General features: G+C 42.7%; 1 protein-coding gene across 3 annotated transcripts in view; it reads left to right on the plus strand.

The window, feature by feature from the left end:
* The window catches only part of KANK1 (KN motif and ankyrin repeat domains 1), a 128,628-nt gene extending 113,317 nt beyond the window's left edge, over positions 1-15,311 (plus strand). For all 3 annotated transcript variants that reach the window (XM_074856367.1, XM_074856368.1, XM_074856365.1), the window contains 9 exons: positions 411-629; positions 1,459-1,567; positions 2,759-2,968; positions 4,991-5,078; positions 7,819-8,038; positions 10,755-10,897; positions 11,436-11,636; positions 13,568-13,666; positions 14,328-15,311. In XM_074856367.1, the coding sequence (XP_074712468.1) occupies positions 411-629; positions 1,459-1,567; positions 2,759-2,968; positions 4,991-5,078; positions 7,819-8,038; positions 10,755-10,897; positions 11,436-11,636; positions 13,568-13,666; positions 14,328-14,390 (1,352 nt within the window). In that variant the 3' untranslated portion in view covers positions 14,391-15,311. The remainder of the gene's footprint in view (positions 1-410; positions 630-1,458; positions 1,568-2,758; positions 2,969-4,990; positions 5,079-7,818; positions 8,039-10,754; positions 10,898-11,435; positions 11,637-13,567; positions 13,667-14,327) is intronic.
* The last annotated feature ends 844 nt before the right edge of the window (positions 15,312-16,155 follow it).

A 16,155-nucleotide genomic window follows, 5' to 3' on the forward strand; every position in this document is an offset into this window, starting at 1 on the left:
GTTTTTGCAGAAGGAACCTGTAGAGCCTGTGAACGCGCTCTTCAGGCATGTCAGTGAGGAGCAGCTCCGTGAGTCCGCCCTGAGCCAGGGCGTCAGGAGCTGGGGTCACTGCGCCTACTGAAAGAGAAGGAAAAGGAAGGACCATTTGTTTCATCCATTTTAAAGCCAGTATCTTTATAGTTTTTCCTTGTATTGTATGTTTTCATGGAAAGAAAAGCTCAGAGCTATTTTTTTGTATGTTTTCTGAAAGCAATCACACCCTTTTCCTATTGGATCCTCAGAAAAGAGGTTTGTAAAGCGCAAGTGTTGCCCTTTTTTTCCACTTGTTTTTTTTTTCCCCTGTTGATTACAGCATTGATGGAAATGTTTTGGTCTGACTCCTCCTTGATGCCTACTGTCTTCCCTGGCAGGTGCTACTTTGGAGTACATCCCTCACGGCCAACTTGCAAATGCCCATTTAACTTCAAATTTGCGAACTCTGAAATTGGAGCAGGACATTGCGCCCACTCAGGAGGAGAGGAAGACTCCCCTGGTGGAAGCTGTTCGGGGAAGGAAGTCCTTTTCTTCTCAGGACAAAACTCTTACTCCAATTAACCTGACAGATGACCAGCTTGCCTCTGGCCTCTATGGTAATAACTGGCTCACATTCACCTTTCATCATGCTGATGGAGTTTGAATATGAAATGCAGTTATAGAGGAGGTTTTCAGGGTTCTCAAAATTGCAAAAGCAGGGAAAGATGCAGCTACAGGAAAAGTCACAGTGTGAGACCCTGTGTCTGCAGATAGTGGTTAGTTTTTAAGTGGCAAATCGTAGTGCATCAGTGAAATGCCATTTAGTGTCCTCATTCAAAAAATGTACTGAGAGAGAAAGGACTAATAATTTATAAAAAAACAAAACAAAACCTTAAATTTGTAAGAATGTTTTACCTGTCTTATGCTTAGAGATTGGTTTAAAAGTTGTTTCAGTGAATACTAAAATCCAAAAGACCAGCCTTTATTGAATCTCCCCACCCTGTTAAAGAGGTTATTATTAAATGTGCTGTTTGTACTAATACGTTAATTCTGGCAATGAGCTGCTGTCACCTGACACCAAAAATTAAGATTTCTTAATAGAGCAGAGTAACCCATTTCAATGTTAAAAGTCTTTATAAATAACAAAGAAAAAAAGTAACAAACATGTCTTTTCTTAAAGTTTTCCAAAGCATAGCAGCATGTTGGAAGATAGGAAGGTTAGGCTAAACTAGTTTTATGTTTCCAGAGTTGTTTTTGAAAGTGTTCTTCTATATTTCCGGTGTGCATCTCACACCGTGACTGTGTATAAAAAGATTAGAAAGACCAGCTTCAGTTGGTTTAATTAAACAGAAAGCTGTTTGTTTTGAAAAATTGTCTAAAGCTGCTGCAGTCAAAGCCAGCTACAGATTTGTACTGATACGTGTGCTTTGTCTCCCCTTTCACCAGTATGTACTAATAATGAAAGCACACTCAAATCTATCATGAAGAAAAGGGACGGGAAGAAAGATTTGAGCAACACCAAGAAGAACCTGCAGTTTGTCGGCATTAATGGCGGGTAAGAGACCTGTCTCCAAAAAATGTGTCATTGCAGCACTTTCACAGTGGGAAGGAGAGGAGGAACCCAGGAGCGTATGCATAGCTTTGGCTGGTCCTTCAGGCTGTCATGCATCTGCTGAGTTTAAGGGTCAGAGGGAAGACCAAAACAGCTGAGCTCATCTTAATCCTCTGCAGACCTTTTGTGCTTGCAAACCTTGTGTCATACATGGCATCAGTCTCAAGTATCTGTAGGTTAGATTGCTACCAAATTTAACATGGGAAGATGAAACAAACTCGAAGAGCCATGGGAACATTTCTCAGGCAATATTAGATGACAAGTGCAGCATTGTACTGTTGAACAATGCAGCAAGAGTTGGCATTGCCTAAGAATTAACTTTTCTGTCTTTGCGCTAGATAAATACAGAAACTTTGCTACACAAATACAGAAAACAGTATGGGAAATGATCTTCTTTTAAAATACTTCTTACCCTTGCAGAATGTTGCAAAGAACTTTGAAATGGTTTCACCACATGGTTTTTACATAGATTTTCTAGCCCTTTCCTGAGATTAGTTTTTCCATAGTACCAATGCCTTGTGCAGTATATAGCCTAAATATCACAATTAATTCATTTCATACATATTGACTGAAAGTATTATTTCTTATAGTGTGGGAAAGTTATAACTCACAAATCAGTCACAAGTCATTGTATGTTAGAAGAATAGGCTTAGTACATGAATTCATCAGCTGCTGAGGTTGGTGAGATAAGACAGTTCATTAGAATCAGCATTATAATTGTCCAAATCGCTTATATTTCACTTAAAACATCAAAATGTTTTGGACTGTCACAGGAAAATTTGTTTAAGTTGCAGCTGTTGTCTTTAGATAGGTTTTATATCTTCCCTGGTTATATCTGCCTAGGAAGGCAACAACGCAAAGTAATTTCATTTTGGGGCTAAGGCAAGGTCTGACAGAGTGTTATGACTTCTGTTTAAAGAAAGGTTGGTTTTCTCTCATTACACACTGTGCACGTAATCACAGTGTCAGTGGGTAGTGGCACTGAGTTCAGTGAGTAGAAAAGGTCTCTAAGTAGAAAATAGGAAGACAAAGCCTTTGCAAGAAATTTTTCAATTTGCAGCAGTGCAGGCAGGTACTGACTGCTGCTGAATGTCACTGAGCAAGCACCTCTGCACCTGCTCATTCTCCCCACAGGTATGAGACCACATCCAGTGACGACTCCAGCTCCGAGGAGAGCTCCTCCTCAGATTCGGAGGAGGAGTGTGAGGGCCATGAGTACCCCCACAGCCGGCACACAGAGGAGGGGCAGCCCACATCCTGTGCTCCGGAGGTCTGCGCTGTGGGGCCAGAGAAGGACAGCCCCCCTCCAGAGTGCGAGGCCGAGGAGGTGGAAATCAGAGAGAGGTAGGCTGCTGGCTCTCTCCTGGGTGCCTCTGAGGGGGTTACTACCATCTTGTTCATGGGGCGAACCATGGGCTATGCCCGTGCTGGTGGAGAGTGCCAGCCCCATTGTTGCTCAACTGCTGCATGCTTCCCTCCTCCTTGAGCGGGTAACCAGAGACAGTTTTGTGGCAAAACAACTGCCTGTGAGCGGGGAGAGGGTGTTGGAGGGTGTTCTTTCCAGCAGCTTCATTTATAGCAAGAACTAGGTGGCTCCCTGCCCTGGCAGAGGCTCTCCCAGGTCACAAACAGCACTTGTTTGGGAGCAGGCAATGCGTGGTTAACAACCTGGTTTGTAAAACAGTAAGTAAGCAAGTGAGTCTTGCACACCAGGTCAGTGGCCTACTGGGAGCACATCTTGCATTTGCACCTTCCACAGCATCTCAGCCATGGCTGGTACTGCTTGGTAAGACAGTGGGGTACAGCAGCGAGGAGGTCGTCCGACCCTGAGATCATATACTTCATATGATTTCTTAGAGTATACTTTAAGGCTGCCATCATGCACTTGTTCATCATTTCATGTCAAAGTTACTTTTCATATCGGTACTGAACTGTGTAAGGTAGCATTTGACAGTCAAGGTTGGTTTTTTTTTTTGGCACTTGGAAAGCAACAGTGTGGTGAGTTTTTACTGATTCTTGACTAGTGAATGGACAAAAGGAAGTATAAACATAGACAGTGAAGGGATATTTTATAGATACTGGATTTGACAGATGTTTACAAGTATGCTAGCTTGGAAAATGATGTAAGTGGAATAATAACAGTAAAAGAGCTAAGACAAAATTTATATGTCATGTTTCACTGGAGATACAGCTTAACATCAAACTTACCTGTAATTATCAACTGCTAAATAAGAGATGCAGAAATTCATAATTAAGAGCTATTTATAGGCCTTGGAGCTATGAGTTTTGAAGTGCCCTGAACATTATTTATACAGTACTGTAGGATAGCCTGTTATTTTACAGGTAGCATAAAAAGATGGGCAGTTTCTCAAAGGAGGTCTCTAATTCATATTTACCCTAGCAAGGAGTCATTGTGAAGAGGAGCAGCAGGACAGATTACATAGCCACATGTACTTGAGGAGCATGTTCTTAGCAAGCTGGCTGCCTTGGCAGTGCCATTTGAGTGGAGGAGGCAGGGCACACGGCCACATGGGACTGAGCGTGGTCTGTGCAATGGTGGAGCATTTCAGTGCTCTGGAAGCACCAGCAGCTGGCTTGTAACCCTAGAGGGCTAAAATGCCCACCTTACATACATGAGTGTGTTAGTTTCTCTGCTTTATGGGAGAATTTTCCAGGAAAACTGCCATTATCCTCTGTGGCAGGTTGTAGGCAGAGATGGTTGGCCACAGCCAACACGGTGCCATGTGGCACAGGCATGGGCCTTCTTATTTTCAGCTGTTCCTGAGTTTTGAAATTTGTGATAGAAAGGGGGCAGAAGTGAAAACATGAAGGGGGACTTGAGAAAGAGAGTAAATATCCAGAGTGGATGGGATGAGAAAGGCTGGTTCCAGTGAACAGGAGCTGGCAGGGAGGCACTGCCTGTGCCCTTCCCAGCTGATTAATTCCATTTCCATCGCAACTGTTGGCATTTCCTCTTGTTAATCAAGTGATCAGAACACAGAGTATATAATACATTCTCTGCAGTCGTACAGCAGTAGGTGAGAATTTCCACTAGAAGGGCTGCCAAGTCCAAAGCACAGAAGTGATGTGTTTGTCACCTGTCTTACCATTTCCGCTGCTCCTCCTGCGTACATCTGGGAAACACGTTTTTCCTCCTCATGAGGTCCATGGCCCCGCCAGTGGCTCTGCTTGCCATAGAGGGAGTCTCTGTGGAGAATAGCTACCAGAGTGGCTTTTGCATTGCAGCAGCTGCTATCTTGTCTGGAAACATTCATTCTCACATGGCTTTCAGGAAGGTAAATGCTTCTATGCTGAAATGTCAAGAGAAAAATTGAAACGTGCCATATATTCTTCTGTCTCCCTCAGATATGAACTAAGTGAAAAGATGCTTTCTGCCTGTCACCTGCTGAGAAACAACATTGATGACCCCAAGGCATTGACCAACAAAGATGTGGTAAGCAACACAGGGCAAAATTCTCTCTGAGCTGCAACAGAAAAACTTTGGGGAGGGATAACTTCTGGTTTTGCAGGACCAGCACCACAGTGGCTAGGCAGAAGAGGATTTCATCTTTCCTGGAAGAGTCACAAGGTGTTTTTTCTATCAGGAGGCTTTTGTCCAGAGAATGTACTTGTGCTTTGTGTGCTGGGGTGTTGTCATCTCAAGGAACACACATAAAATTAGTAACATGAAAGCACAGTTTCAACACATCTGTGCATTCCCATGTTTTTTTACAAGTGTTGCTTTAGCACTGCTGTGGGCAGCTCTCAGGCCTTGCATTAAGAGACTGCATGGGGTGAGGAGCCTGTTTCTTCCCATGACAAAAGCTCAGGGTCTGTTCTGAAACTGCAGGTGCTCTGCCTCCTCCTAAGCACAGGGGTACTGTTTCTGTCTCACAGCGCTGGTAGCTTTTATCAGTGCAGCAGGGAGTAAGGAGTATTCATTGTTAATACTCAGTCTCAAGAAATAAGGTTCTATTTGCTTCATATAGGAATTGTCTATGCTGCTTTGTGAGGGCAATCTGAAAGCAAAGGAACACTTCTTAGTGATTTGAAATAAAATTTTGCATTTATTACAGTTGTGCAGTGACATAAAAGGCAACAATCCAGTGCCAGTCTCCTCTACCATTGAGCATCTGCAGCTTCTTAAAGACAATAATACTGTCTCTGTCCAGTTCTGACATTTGTGGTCCAGGAAATTTTTTGAAAGGTTGTTTAATACGGTTGTGATGGGTAGTTTTTAATCCTCTGTCAGTCCTTCAGGAATAGTTTAGGCATTCAAACATCAAATGCTTCAGACCCAGTTGAAGTTGAAAGTGTCAAAAATGGCATAACCAGGTGGTAATCTCTGCCTTGGAAGTGTAATTTGCATTTACAGTTTCTTTCTTGTGCTTAAAGTGTTTATCAGCACAAGTGGTGCTTTGTAGCTGGAAGCTGCAGACTAATCAGCTCTTGTTCTCTGTCTGTCTGCTGATAACGAAGTCTTGTCCAAAAAGGGTAAACTTCAGTACAGCTAGGGATCTATATAAATTGTCCCAACTTCTTCCAGCATACTCAGCTCTTGTAGCTGCTGTTTACACCAGAAATCACTACAAACTGCTCCTTTTGGGATGTGATGGATTACTCGAGTAAGAAAAATGTACCATTTACTTAATAATGCGTGTGATGCTGTGACTGTAAAACTAACTTCTTGGGGGTATATTGCACTCAGTAGTGCCTAAAATAAAAAAACATTTATATTGTGTCACTTTATGACCACTTCTGTGTTTCAACTCTGTATGTTCACAATACACATGGACTCTTAACTCAAATGGTTGGATCTTGTAAGTTTTTATTGTAGTAGTACTGATGTAGAATATTTTGTATATATGTAGTACAGATGTATATGTAGCACTGACATGTGTAGAATATTCTCCCTTTACCAGACATGGGCCCCCTCTAGAGCTACTGATACAGGTCCTCTGTGTTTTCCCTAGAGACTTAGAGAAGCCTGCTGAGTGTCTTCTCTGTAAAATTGTCCTTGAACTTACCACTTTGCAGGTGGGGGTTTATGAGAAGAGAAGAAGGACATGGTGATCCTTCCAGGTTAGAGAAGTTGTTTCAGAAAGTCAGAGCTGGTAGTGACTGGAGGAGACTTCCTGGCTCACAGCTAGATCTGCTCTACGTTGTTCCCCACAGACAGTTAGTTGCCTGGCCTAAGAGGCTCCTACCCCTCTACTCTTGGTCTGTATCAATGTGAAAGTTTATCCTGAATGTCTAACCTGCATCTTCTCACTGCAGATAAAATCCCCTACTACTACAGCTAGCCAGCCTGCAGGTGAAGAATAGGTTCTTTCTTTTCTTGCTGCAACAGCCTTTTGCACTGTGAAAATGTTACCGGGTTCCTTTCCCCAGCTGTTCTTTCAGCAGAGCATCTCCAGTCCTTCCTGTCTGTCCCGTAGGTCAGATTTCCTTGACTTCCAGTCATTCTTGCTGCTTACCTTTGAAACTGTTTTGACCAAATCTTGTGTGTCGTTCGGACCAGATAAGGTAGTCCAGCTGTTGCCTTCACAGTGCTAGGTGAAGAGAATGCATCGCATGCTGTGTAAGATACCAATCTGTTTATTCACCCCAATACAGTATTTGCCTTTTTCATTACAGTGTGGTGTGGTTGACTCAGGTTCAGCTTGTGATCTTCTGTAATACCCAGCTCTTCTGCAGAACTGCTGTCCAGCGAGTTCTCCTATACTTTGTGCATTTGGTAATTCATGCCTCAGGATTGGGCCTAATTGACATAGCAAGCTGTTGTTTTAAGTCCCCGAGAAATGTGCATTCGCACTGCTCTTAGTCTTGAGTTCATCAGTGATTTATAAACTTAGTTAAGTATTTCATGGAAATGATTACTCCATGTCTTTTTTCTGTTCACCAGTATTTGATACCCATTAATTCTGGGAGTAATCTCATCCTACAATTCTGTGCCCTCAGAGGTGAACCATTCATGAAAATTAGGTGAAATGAGAAGAGGTAAATAATTGCTGTTTTAAAGAGGGGTTTGGTCAGAGAGGAAGCTTTGGTCTGTACATCTTGTTTGTGAGCTGAATACTTTCTTCCCACTCTTGACTAAAAAAGGCTTGACCTCCTGCACTGCTGACTTGTGGGATGGAAACTCCTTTAAATAGATTGCCCGTATGTAAATTTTTCTGTCTTGGTTTTGGCAGAGGTTTTGTTTAAATACCATCCAGCACGAGTGGTTTCGTGTCTCAAGTCAGAAGTCAGCTGTCCCTGAAATGGTTGGAGACTACATAACTGCCTTTGAAGAAGTTTCTCCTGCTGTCCTCAGACATATCATCAACATGGCGGATGGAAACGGAAACACAGCTCTGCATTACAGCGTCTCACATTCTAACTTTGAAATTGTAAAGCTTCTTCTGGATGCAAGTAGGTTCACTTGTTTGTATTTTTTTTAAATTATTTTTGGTTTTGCAATCCTCACAGGTGAAATTCTTGATGAACAAGAGGTCAAGTTTGGGCTTCCTGCCGCAGCTGTTTTAACTTAACAGTTACATGGTGGCTCACTTGGGTAGTCCAGGATCCTTGTTTCTAGTGCTAGCTTTGGAGGTGATGGTGATGGCTCTTGAAGAAGTTACAAAAAACACTCAAATTATATACAGAGTTGACCAGTGTTTGGGACAGATAGGTAGATCCCTGACTCTTGGACTGTAGTCCAAGTTCAGCAGCACCAGCCTCCAGCAGTTTTCTCTGGAGGCAGCAACAGCTGCTGCTCAGCCAAAGGTAGGGTGCTGGTGGAGTAAGATGCATTCAGGTATAAACATCCATGTTAAATACTCAAGAGTAGTCTAGCTTTATCTTACTAGAGCAATACAGAAGCTTTTTCAGGCCACCTGCTTGACACATCTATGCTGCTCTCCTGAGAAACTGAAGCAATATAGCATTCTGCCATATAGGAGTATTTTCCTGATCCGTGAGCAATGTGATAATGCTTCATTTAGTTGCTTTTGTTGTTGTTTCCTTCTCTCCATCCCCTTGCAACACACATGTAGAGGCGCTAGTGGCAGACAGGGAGACTCCAGAGCATCTGGAGCCAGAAGTCAGCCAGCAGAAGGTGTTGCACATTGGAGCTGGTCCCAGGCAGGATGTGATCTGTTTAAGCCTAGTTTTCCTCCCTGACTGAAGTTTATTTCGCTAAATGTTATAAAACCTGTCATGGTGGTGAAGCTTAACTAGGCCAACGACACAGCTGAAGCATAAGCCTAGCAGTATTTATAAATCCAGAAGGGTAGCATCAGATAGACAAGGATATTAATGATAGAGGTCTCCACTTTGGTAACCCAGCACATCTGTCACACATGCAGAGACTTCCTGGGCAGGAAAGTGAGCACTTTGAAATCTCTGGTCCTGTTTGAAGGCAGCCTGTTGGGAAGAGTGAGTCATGGCAGGGGAATGCAGGGAATGTCAGGAGCACAGTGAAATGCAGCAGGCTGGCTCTGCAGCACAGCCAGTGGTGGAGGAAACTGCCCCTCTGCTTCCCTGGGTGTATTGGTGTATCATGAGCATGCTCATCTGTTGCTGGAAGTCAGGACTCCTGCTGTTTACAGCAGCTGGTGTATTGCTCTGAACACAGTGGCTTTTGACTGCAAAATCCCACAAATGTGACTAGTGCCAGGTGTGCAGGAGTACACTGCATGTTGCCAGCACTTGTTAAATATTTGCGAACAGGCAAATTCCTTCAGGTTTCTACAGTCTTCCTCTGGACCATGTCTAGATGGTCACTACAGTCAACTTTGCAGTGTGGTTATATCACAGGCAGATTCTTGGTCCAAGAAGTCGGTGTCTGTGTGTTTGGTGGGAAGAGCAAATGAGACAAGAGACTCCTCTGTATCACCATGCAGTGTTACCAAGAAGACAAAGAGGAAAACAGCTCTGCTCATTAGCCATATAAAAAAGGAGCTGGAATGTGACCTCAGAAAACATACCTCTGATGAAGTAGTCTAGTCAGGGTAGGAGAGCATCACTTCTAATAATTATTCATTACTCATGTAATGAATGTAGTAAGCAATGCATGTAGCGGAGTGCCGTGTTCTGTGGCTTTAGTGGCTTCCCAGAAGTGACTTCTGAAAGTAAGATTGGGCTACTAGAAGCACAGATGATGTCTGTGGAACATGAGAAAACATGTGTTTTCTTACATCTGCAGTTGTATTGCTTCTGCAATGTTCTTTTCACTTTTTTTTAAAAAAAAAAAAAAAAAAGCAAAAAGCAAAAAGCCTTTAGCAATAAATCTGAAGAATTTCCTGAAGGATTTTTGCTTGTTAAGATATCTGTGGTGCAGTTTAACCCCAAGTCTAGAGATACTGTTTATGTAAGTCTGAGTCCTTGCTTTCCAATGCGATGAGCACACTGAAAGCCCTGCTGCCTGGTGAACCAATAAGCCCTGCTGGATTTCTGCAGAATTTTAGGAACAGAGACAGACTGGAGATTAGACTCGAATGAAAAGGAGAACTCTTGTCATTTCCTGGCTCTAGTCAGAGGACTTGACTGTATTTGTTCCCAGAGTACTTTTGTTCACAGTCAAATACTCTGTAGAGCTGGAAACAGTCTCTAATTGAAAGGTTTTTTTCTGCAGCTCCAAAACATGTCAAAGTACACTTGCAGATCTTTAACACCAATTACGGGAAAATGTTTGTGCTGAGGAAAAACAGCTTTTCCACTGACCGTGTTGCTGGGTTGTGTTCGCTTTGCAGTGTGGATCCCCTCAGGAGAGGAGCTTGAAGACTCTCCTGATGGTGTTCATGGTGTTGACCGATGACCCTGATGGTCATGTCAAATTTCAGACTACTTGCTTTTACAAAAGAAAAAAACACACAAAGAAAGCCCTAAAATGGTGATGTATAAAATGTCTTTGTGCTCTCCCTTGTGTTGCACACATAGTAGAAGAGAATCTTTTTCTTTCTCAGGCTCAAGAGCCCCCCTGTTTATTTTTTTCTTCTCCACTTTCCCTTGAATTGCTTCCATTATGAGAGCAATTGCTGCCTTTTCTTTTTATAGGCTGCTCTACTAACAGCTTATTCAGTTCATTAGCACAATTGCTGCTTTTTGGGTTCCTGCTTTCCAAAGAAATTATCTCATCTCTCTGCAGATGTCTGTAACGTAAATCATCAGAACAAGGCCGGCTATACTCCCATCATGCTTGCTGCACTTGCAGCTGTGGAAGCCGAGAAGGACATGAGGATAGTGGAGGAACTATTCAGCTGTGGGGACGTGAATGCTAAAGCCAGCCAGGTCAGTCAAAATGGTTCAGGAGACACTGTTTGCACTCCCGTGTCTCTATCTTTCCTTCCACGCTCCCATCCCTGCTCCATCAGTTCATCTTTTGCACTCATTCACTTTCACCCTCGGTGGTCTTTGATGTTTATGTGTATGTTTTTGATTGTTGTATACAAAATGGAGCTGTGGAAGAACAGTTGAGCCTCAGGTCTGGATCTCTTCTAAAAATGAAGATTGAATATTATATGAAAAAAACGTTACTGAATTTTGGGAGGCGTTTACAAATTCTGCACCATTTAGCTCCTTCCAAGGAACTCCAGATGTTGGGAGATAGATCCAGTATATTCCATTAATTTAGTAAATACCTATGTGAGTGTGGGATATGTTATGCATGAAAGGTATTTAAATAATGTCAAGCAGAGCCTTGAGAGTGCTGTATAAAATAACTCCTTTTTTTCCCCCTAGAAGAAGCACAGTGCCAAAAAGTAAGTGTGCATGCTTTGTCACCAATTGTCTGGGTAGTTATTTTGGTTTTCCTCTTCTTTCCATGCAGGCTGGTCAGACTGCACTGATGCTAGCTGTGAGTCATGGGCGGATAGACATGGTTAAAGCTTTACTGGCCTGTGGTGCAGATGTCAATATCCAAGACGACGAGGGTTCTACAGCTCTGATGTGTGCTAGTGAACACGGACATGTAGAGATTGTCAAACTTCTGCTGGCTCAGCCTGGATGTAATGGCACCCTGGAGGACAATGTGAGTTGCCTTTCCAGATAGTGCTTCATCAGATAGCTTCTTCACTCTGGAATGTTTCTCTTAATTCAGTTTTTTTGATGCAGTGGAGAGCTGCTGAAATCTACTTCTGTGAATCTCTGACTCACAGTGCCAAAATACCAAATGCATGAATATTCTGCTTAGTGGTGGCAAGTGCTGTAATTATTTGGCTAGTATATTTGCTTTCCTAACAGACCTACCCAGTAGCAATTTTTATGGTTAGCTGTAGGTGTGTATTGGCCAGAACAGAAAAAAACATTTGCTAGCTCATGGTAAAATGTCTTCCCTTCTCACATTCCTTCCCCCTTTCCCTGGAGTCTTCCAATTTTCAGTTAGGACCTTATCTGGTGACTTTAAGGCCTTACTGTGTTGCTTTTCTGTGTCCATGGCAAACATCAACCCTACAGTTCTCTTCACAGGATGTTCACACAGTATCTACACATGACTTTTGAGAGTACAGATTTGGTCTCAGTCATGAGGCTACATTGTTCTGACAGTATACAGATACAGGCTGTGACTTCAGTATCAAGGGAGGCACTTGCTTGTTTCTTGTTTGCAAGGACCATTGCAGCCTATGCTGTCAGCAGACAATTTGATCTACAGACTTCTCAAACTTGAAAATGTTGACTTAGCTGGTTTCTTGCCAGTACTGTGATCTTGTTAACAACATCACTTCTTGCGTATGTTTCCATTCTTCATATTGCTTTACTCACTGAGCACTGAAAGGGAGCCTGCGTTTGGGATTTGGGAGGGCAGTGGGTGGTTATTTGTTGAAGCTGTTGCAGAGAGGCAGAGACTTCATTTTTGTTCATTCATTCACCTGATGCAGGAGCTGGCTCAGTTGCTTGATGGTACCAGTAGTGTGTAACAGCTGGCCTGAGGGGAAAATGTAAGGAGGTCTCAGTGTAACAAACACTTTTGGGGACAGGCTAGGTTACTGCAGCCTGGATGCTGTTAGCACTATTAATCACTAAGTCATTAATTAAAGTCTTTATGGGGACATAACATTTAGCTGTTCTTGTAGGCAGTTAGATACTGTTTCCCAAGCACAGCTTGTCTGCTGCTTGTTCGTTATTGGAGTGCAGGGCGTTGTAGCAGTGTGATGCACCAATTTCAGGAAGGGAAGGAAGCAAGGAAGGCAGAATTTGGGATGTGGCAGCTTTGTGCAAGTGTGCTTCTCTTGACAGTTCAGAGATTCACATCACAGGTTGTCTGACATCTACTTCTTCCTGGAGCAGACATGGTTTAAGGGGAAAACAGCAGGTCAATAAATTACCCTTTCAGCAAAAACACTCTTTGCTTCTAGCAGCCTCAGCAACTATGGTTTCTGAAAGCAATAGTATCTTCTGAGAAACTGAGGTGACAGTATTTGACCACGAAAGTCCATTTGTTTGTAGTTAGACTTCCATTAAGGAGAATTTGGAATTATGAATGCAACTGCTCTTAGTGTAATGGGAGCTATAACACAACGATTACCATTGTAACACAGCAATTATCATGATATTTGATTAGCATTTATCCCTCCCTTATCGTCTCTTCTATTCCTCACTGACATTGTAGTTTCTCTCAGATAGCCCAATCTTCTGAAATCACTGGTCTTACACAGCACTACATGTAATGTTACTGTGATAATGGCATGCTCATTCTTCCTCAGCAATAATAGAGACTCCTTGTTGAGAGAAATTATGAGACCTCTAACAATTGGGCTGCTCATAAAACAGCAGTGCAAGGCTTATTGTCATTTAATTATAATAAAAGAAATTAAACAAGACTCTAAATTAACCCAACTGTCTGTCTGAGCAGTAGGGCCTCCACTTCATAACTTCCCTTCTCTATGGGCTGATGGGGCTTTTAAGGGATCTGTTAATGCACACAAGCACTAATTCTCTTTGTTTCTTCCTTTATTCTCTCAGGATGGCAGCACAGCACTTTCAATAGCCCTGGAAGCTGGACATAAGGACATAGCGGTTCTGCTTTATGCCCATGTCAACTTTTCCAAAACCCAGTCACCGGTTAGTACACAACCTCCTACAGTTTAGGTTTTAACTTGCTGTTCTGAACATAACAGTAAAACATAAACAAAAAAATTAACCCCCAGCAACTGTACAGCAGTACAGCACATGAAATTTCAGGTTTATTCACAGGATAATTTTTATGCTGGTAAATGCATATTTTTACAATACAGGTTGACTGCAGAAGGCTGAACCCTGGCTGAAGGATTCCTCCTTCTCCCTTCTATTTGGGGGTACAGATAGCTTACTGGGCAGGGTTTGCTGACTCTGGCTAGTGTGCAGAGGTGCTCTTGCATCACTGTAATGCTAATTATTGACCTGGTCACAAAAACACAGCTGTTTCTGGAGTTAGCAGCTGTCCTAGGTGTTCTGGCAACTACCCGCCTGCTCTCTGAACCCTGACTCACTGTGTGATAAAACTGCTGTTAAACGTGTCACTGTCTAAATATTCACTCTCAGCTGGTAGGCTGTATGATAGCTGGCACTGTTCTTCCTAAAATGACAAAAAAAAAAAAAAAAAGAAGAAAGATTAATCTGTGCAACTAAAGGCAAGGGATTGAACAGAGTGCTTGTGAGTGCTGTGTTCTCATTCGGCTGGCTGGAATAATTTCTCTTTTCACTTCCTATATCCCTGGAATAATTGTTCTTTCCTCTTTTCTAGGGCACTCCTAGGCTTAGCAGAAGGACATCTCCTGGACCCACCCATAGAGCCACGTTTGAGTAGTAGTGCATGAATATCTGTAAAAATCTCTATGCCATCTTTAAGCTGCTAAACATTACTGTTTTACTGAGACAGATACTGAATGTAATTGTCTTTGTGCCTGAACTCACCAGCAAAGTGAAAGCAGAGATCTAGTGCTAAAGATAGAAAACTGTAAACTTGAAGCAAGCATATAGTTAAGTAGTGCTCAGCTGAGAACCTTAGCCAGAACTGTTCTTTTGCTCATCTACTCGTCTTTTCGTACACTGTCATAAATCCTGGTTTTGTTTGCTGTAGATTATCCTTTCCTATGTTATGTGCAGCCTAAGACTTCTAAAGCTATCCATGCAGGGGTGTCCCAGTGGCTTGTTTTTAATCATTCTAAAACATATTTACTGTGCTAGACTTTTATCACAGTAAGCTTTTTATAAATTTCATTCCAACATGTTTTTAATTACTTTGAAATTCAGAAGTTGCAGTTGCTTATATAGTCAGCTCCGTGGATCTTGAGCTGGTGGGTGAGTGGGTAGGTATTGGGGATAGAGCCTCTTGTCAGGTCTGAAGTTCACTAAATAAGTTGTTTCTAATTGGGGATAATGTATAACTTTTTATATGAGAGATACTAGTATCTATAAAATTAGCTCACACAGTATTTTCAACATTTTATATTCCTTAATAATTAAAAACTACATGAAGAATTACATATCCTGTTACCATATTTTTATTAACTGTGTCAGTCTGTAAGCTCCATACATGTTTGTTGGAGAGTAAAATTAGAGGTACCAGCTGTATATTCCCCTTGAGTGGAATTGAGCGTAGTTCTCGGTGCATATTTATGGAACGCTATTACGTTGTCACATTCACTTTAGTCATGTGTATTGAAATGTTTGAAGTGCCTTAGACTCTTGCCATATTTTCAGAATAAAATTTCATTATGCTGTTTTACTCCTCTCCTGTTTTATGTGTGATTTGTCATCATCCAGAAATGCTGCAGATTACAACTGCAGCAACAAAACAGGGTATATTGGTAAGTCAAGACAGGGAGGACTGGATAGCTCAACCCTTGGGAGCTGCTGTATCAGTGCCCAAACTAGCTTTTTCCTGCTGACTGGCAGAGTAAAAAGCTTTGCCCAAGATGATCTGCCTTCTCTGGTCTTGTACATGCTGCGAAGGTTGGACCCTTTGGTGCTTGGAGGGAAGTGGCCTCTCTTTCGGCCATGTGAAGCATGGGGAGGCACCAAAGGATGGTGTTCAAGGGGTTTGCTTGAACTGCAAAGTAGTTACCAACTGAAATAAAAGCCTTTGAGCTGTACCTTCCAAACAATCTTGGCAGCTTGGTGAATGGGATGCTTTTTAGATGACATTGGAGCAAGTCCCAAGCTAGTGCCTCCGTATCCTTGTGAGTTCAGACTTATCAGATGAGACAGAGAAACACACCTCGGTGCCTGCCTTCAAGGGACCTAAGCACTTCTGTTCTGTGTCCTTCCTCCTTCCTTCCCTAAGTCCTTATCAAACAGCTTTTCCTACACAGTCCCTTGTAAATAGGGACCCACTGAACCCATCCTCATCCCACTTGGCCTGCACAGACTTGGTGGCTTGGACTGCATGAAGTTTCTGTGAGTTCTGTCAGAGCTGGTTTGGTCCAGCTCTGCAGGTGCTGCATGATACCACTGCCAGGCTGGTACCCCAGTGCTTGGGAGTGTGCCCTGGGTAAAGGGCAGGTAAAGTCTCTGCTGGGGGGAGACACATGTCTTAACATAGCTGTCTCAAACAAGGCCCCGCCTGCCCG

Source organism: Strix uralensis, chromosome Z (assembly GCF_047716275.1).
Source record: "Strix uralensis isolate ZFMK-TIS-50842 chromosome Z, bStrUra1, whole genome shotgun sequence".
Lineage (NCBI taxonomy): Eukaryota > Metazoa > Chordata > Aves > Strigiformes > Strigidae > Strix > Strix uralensis.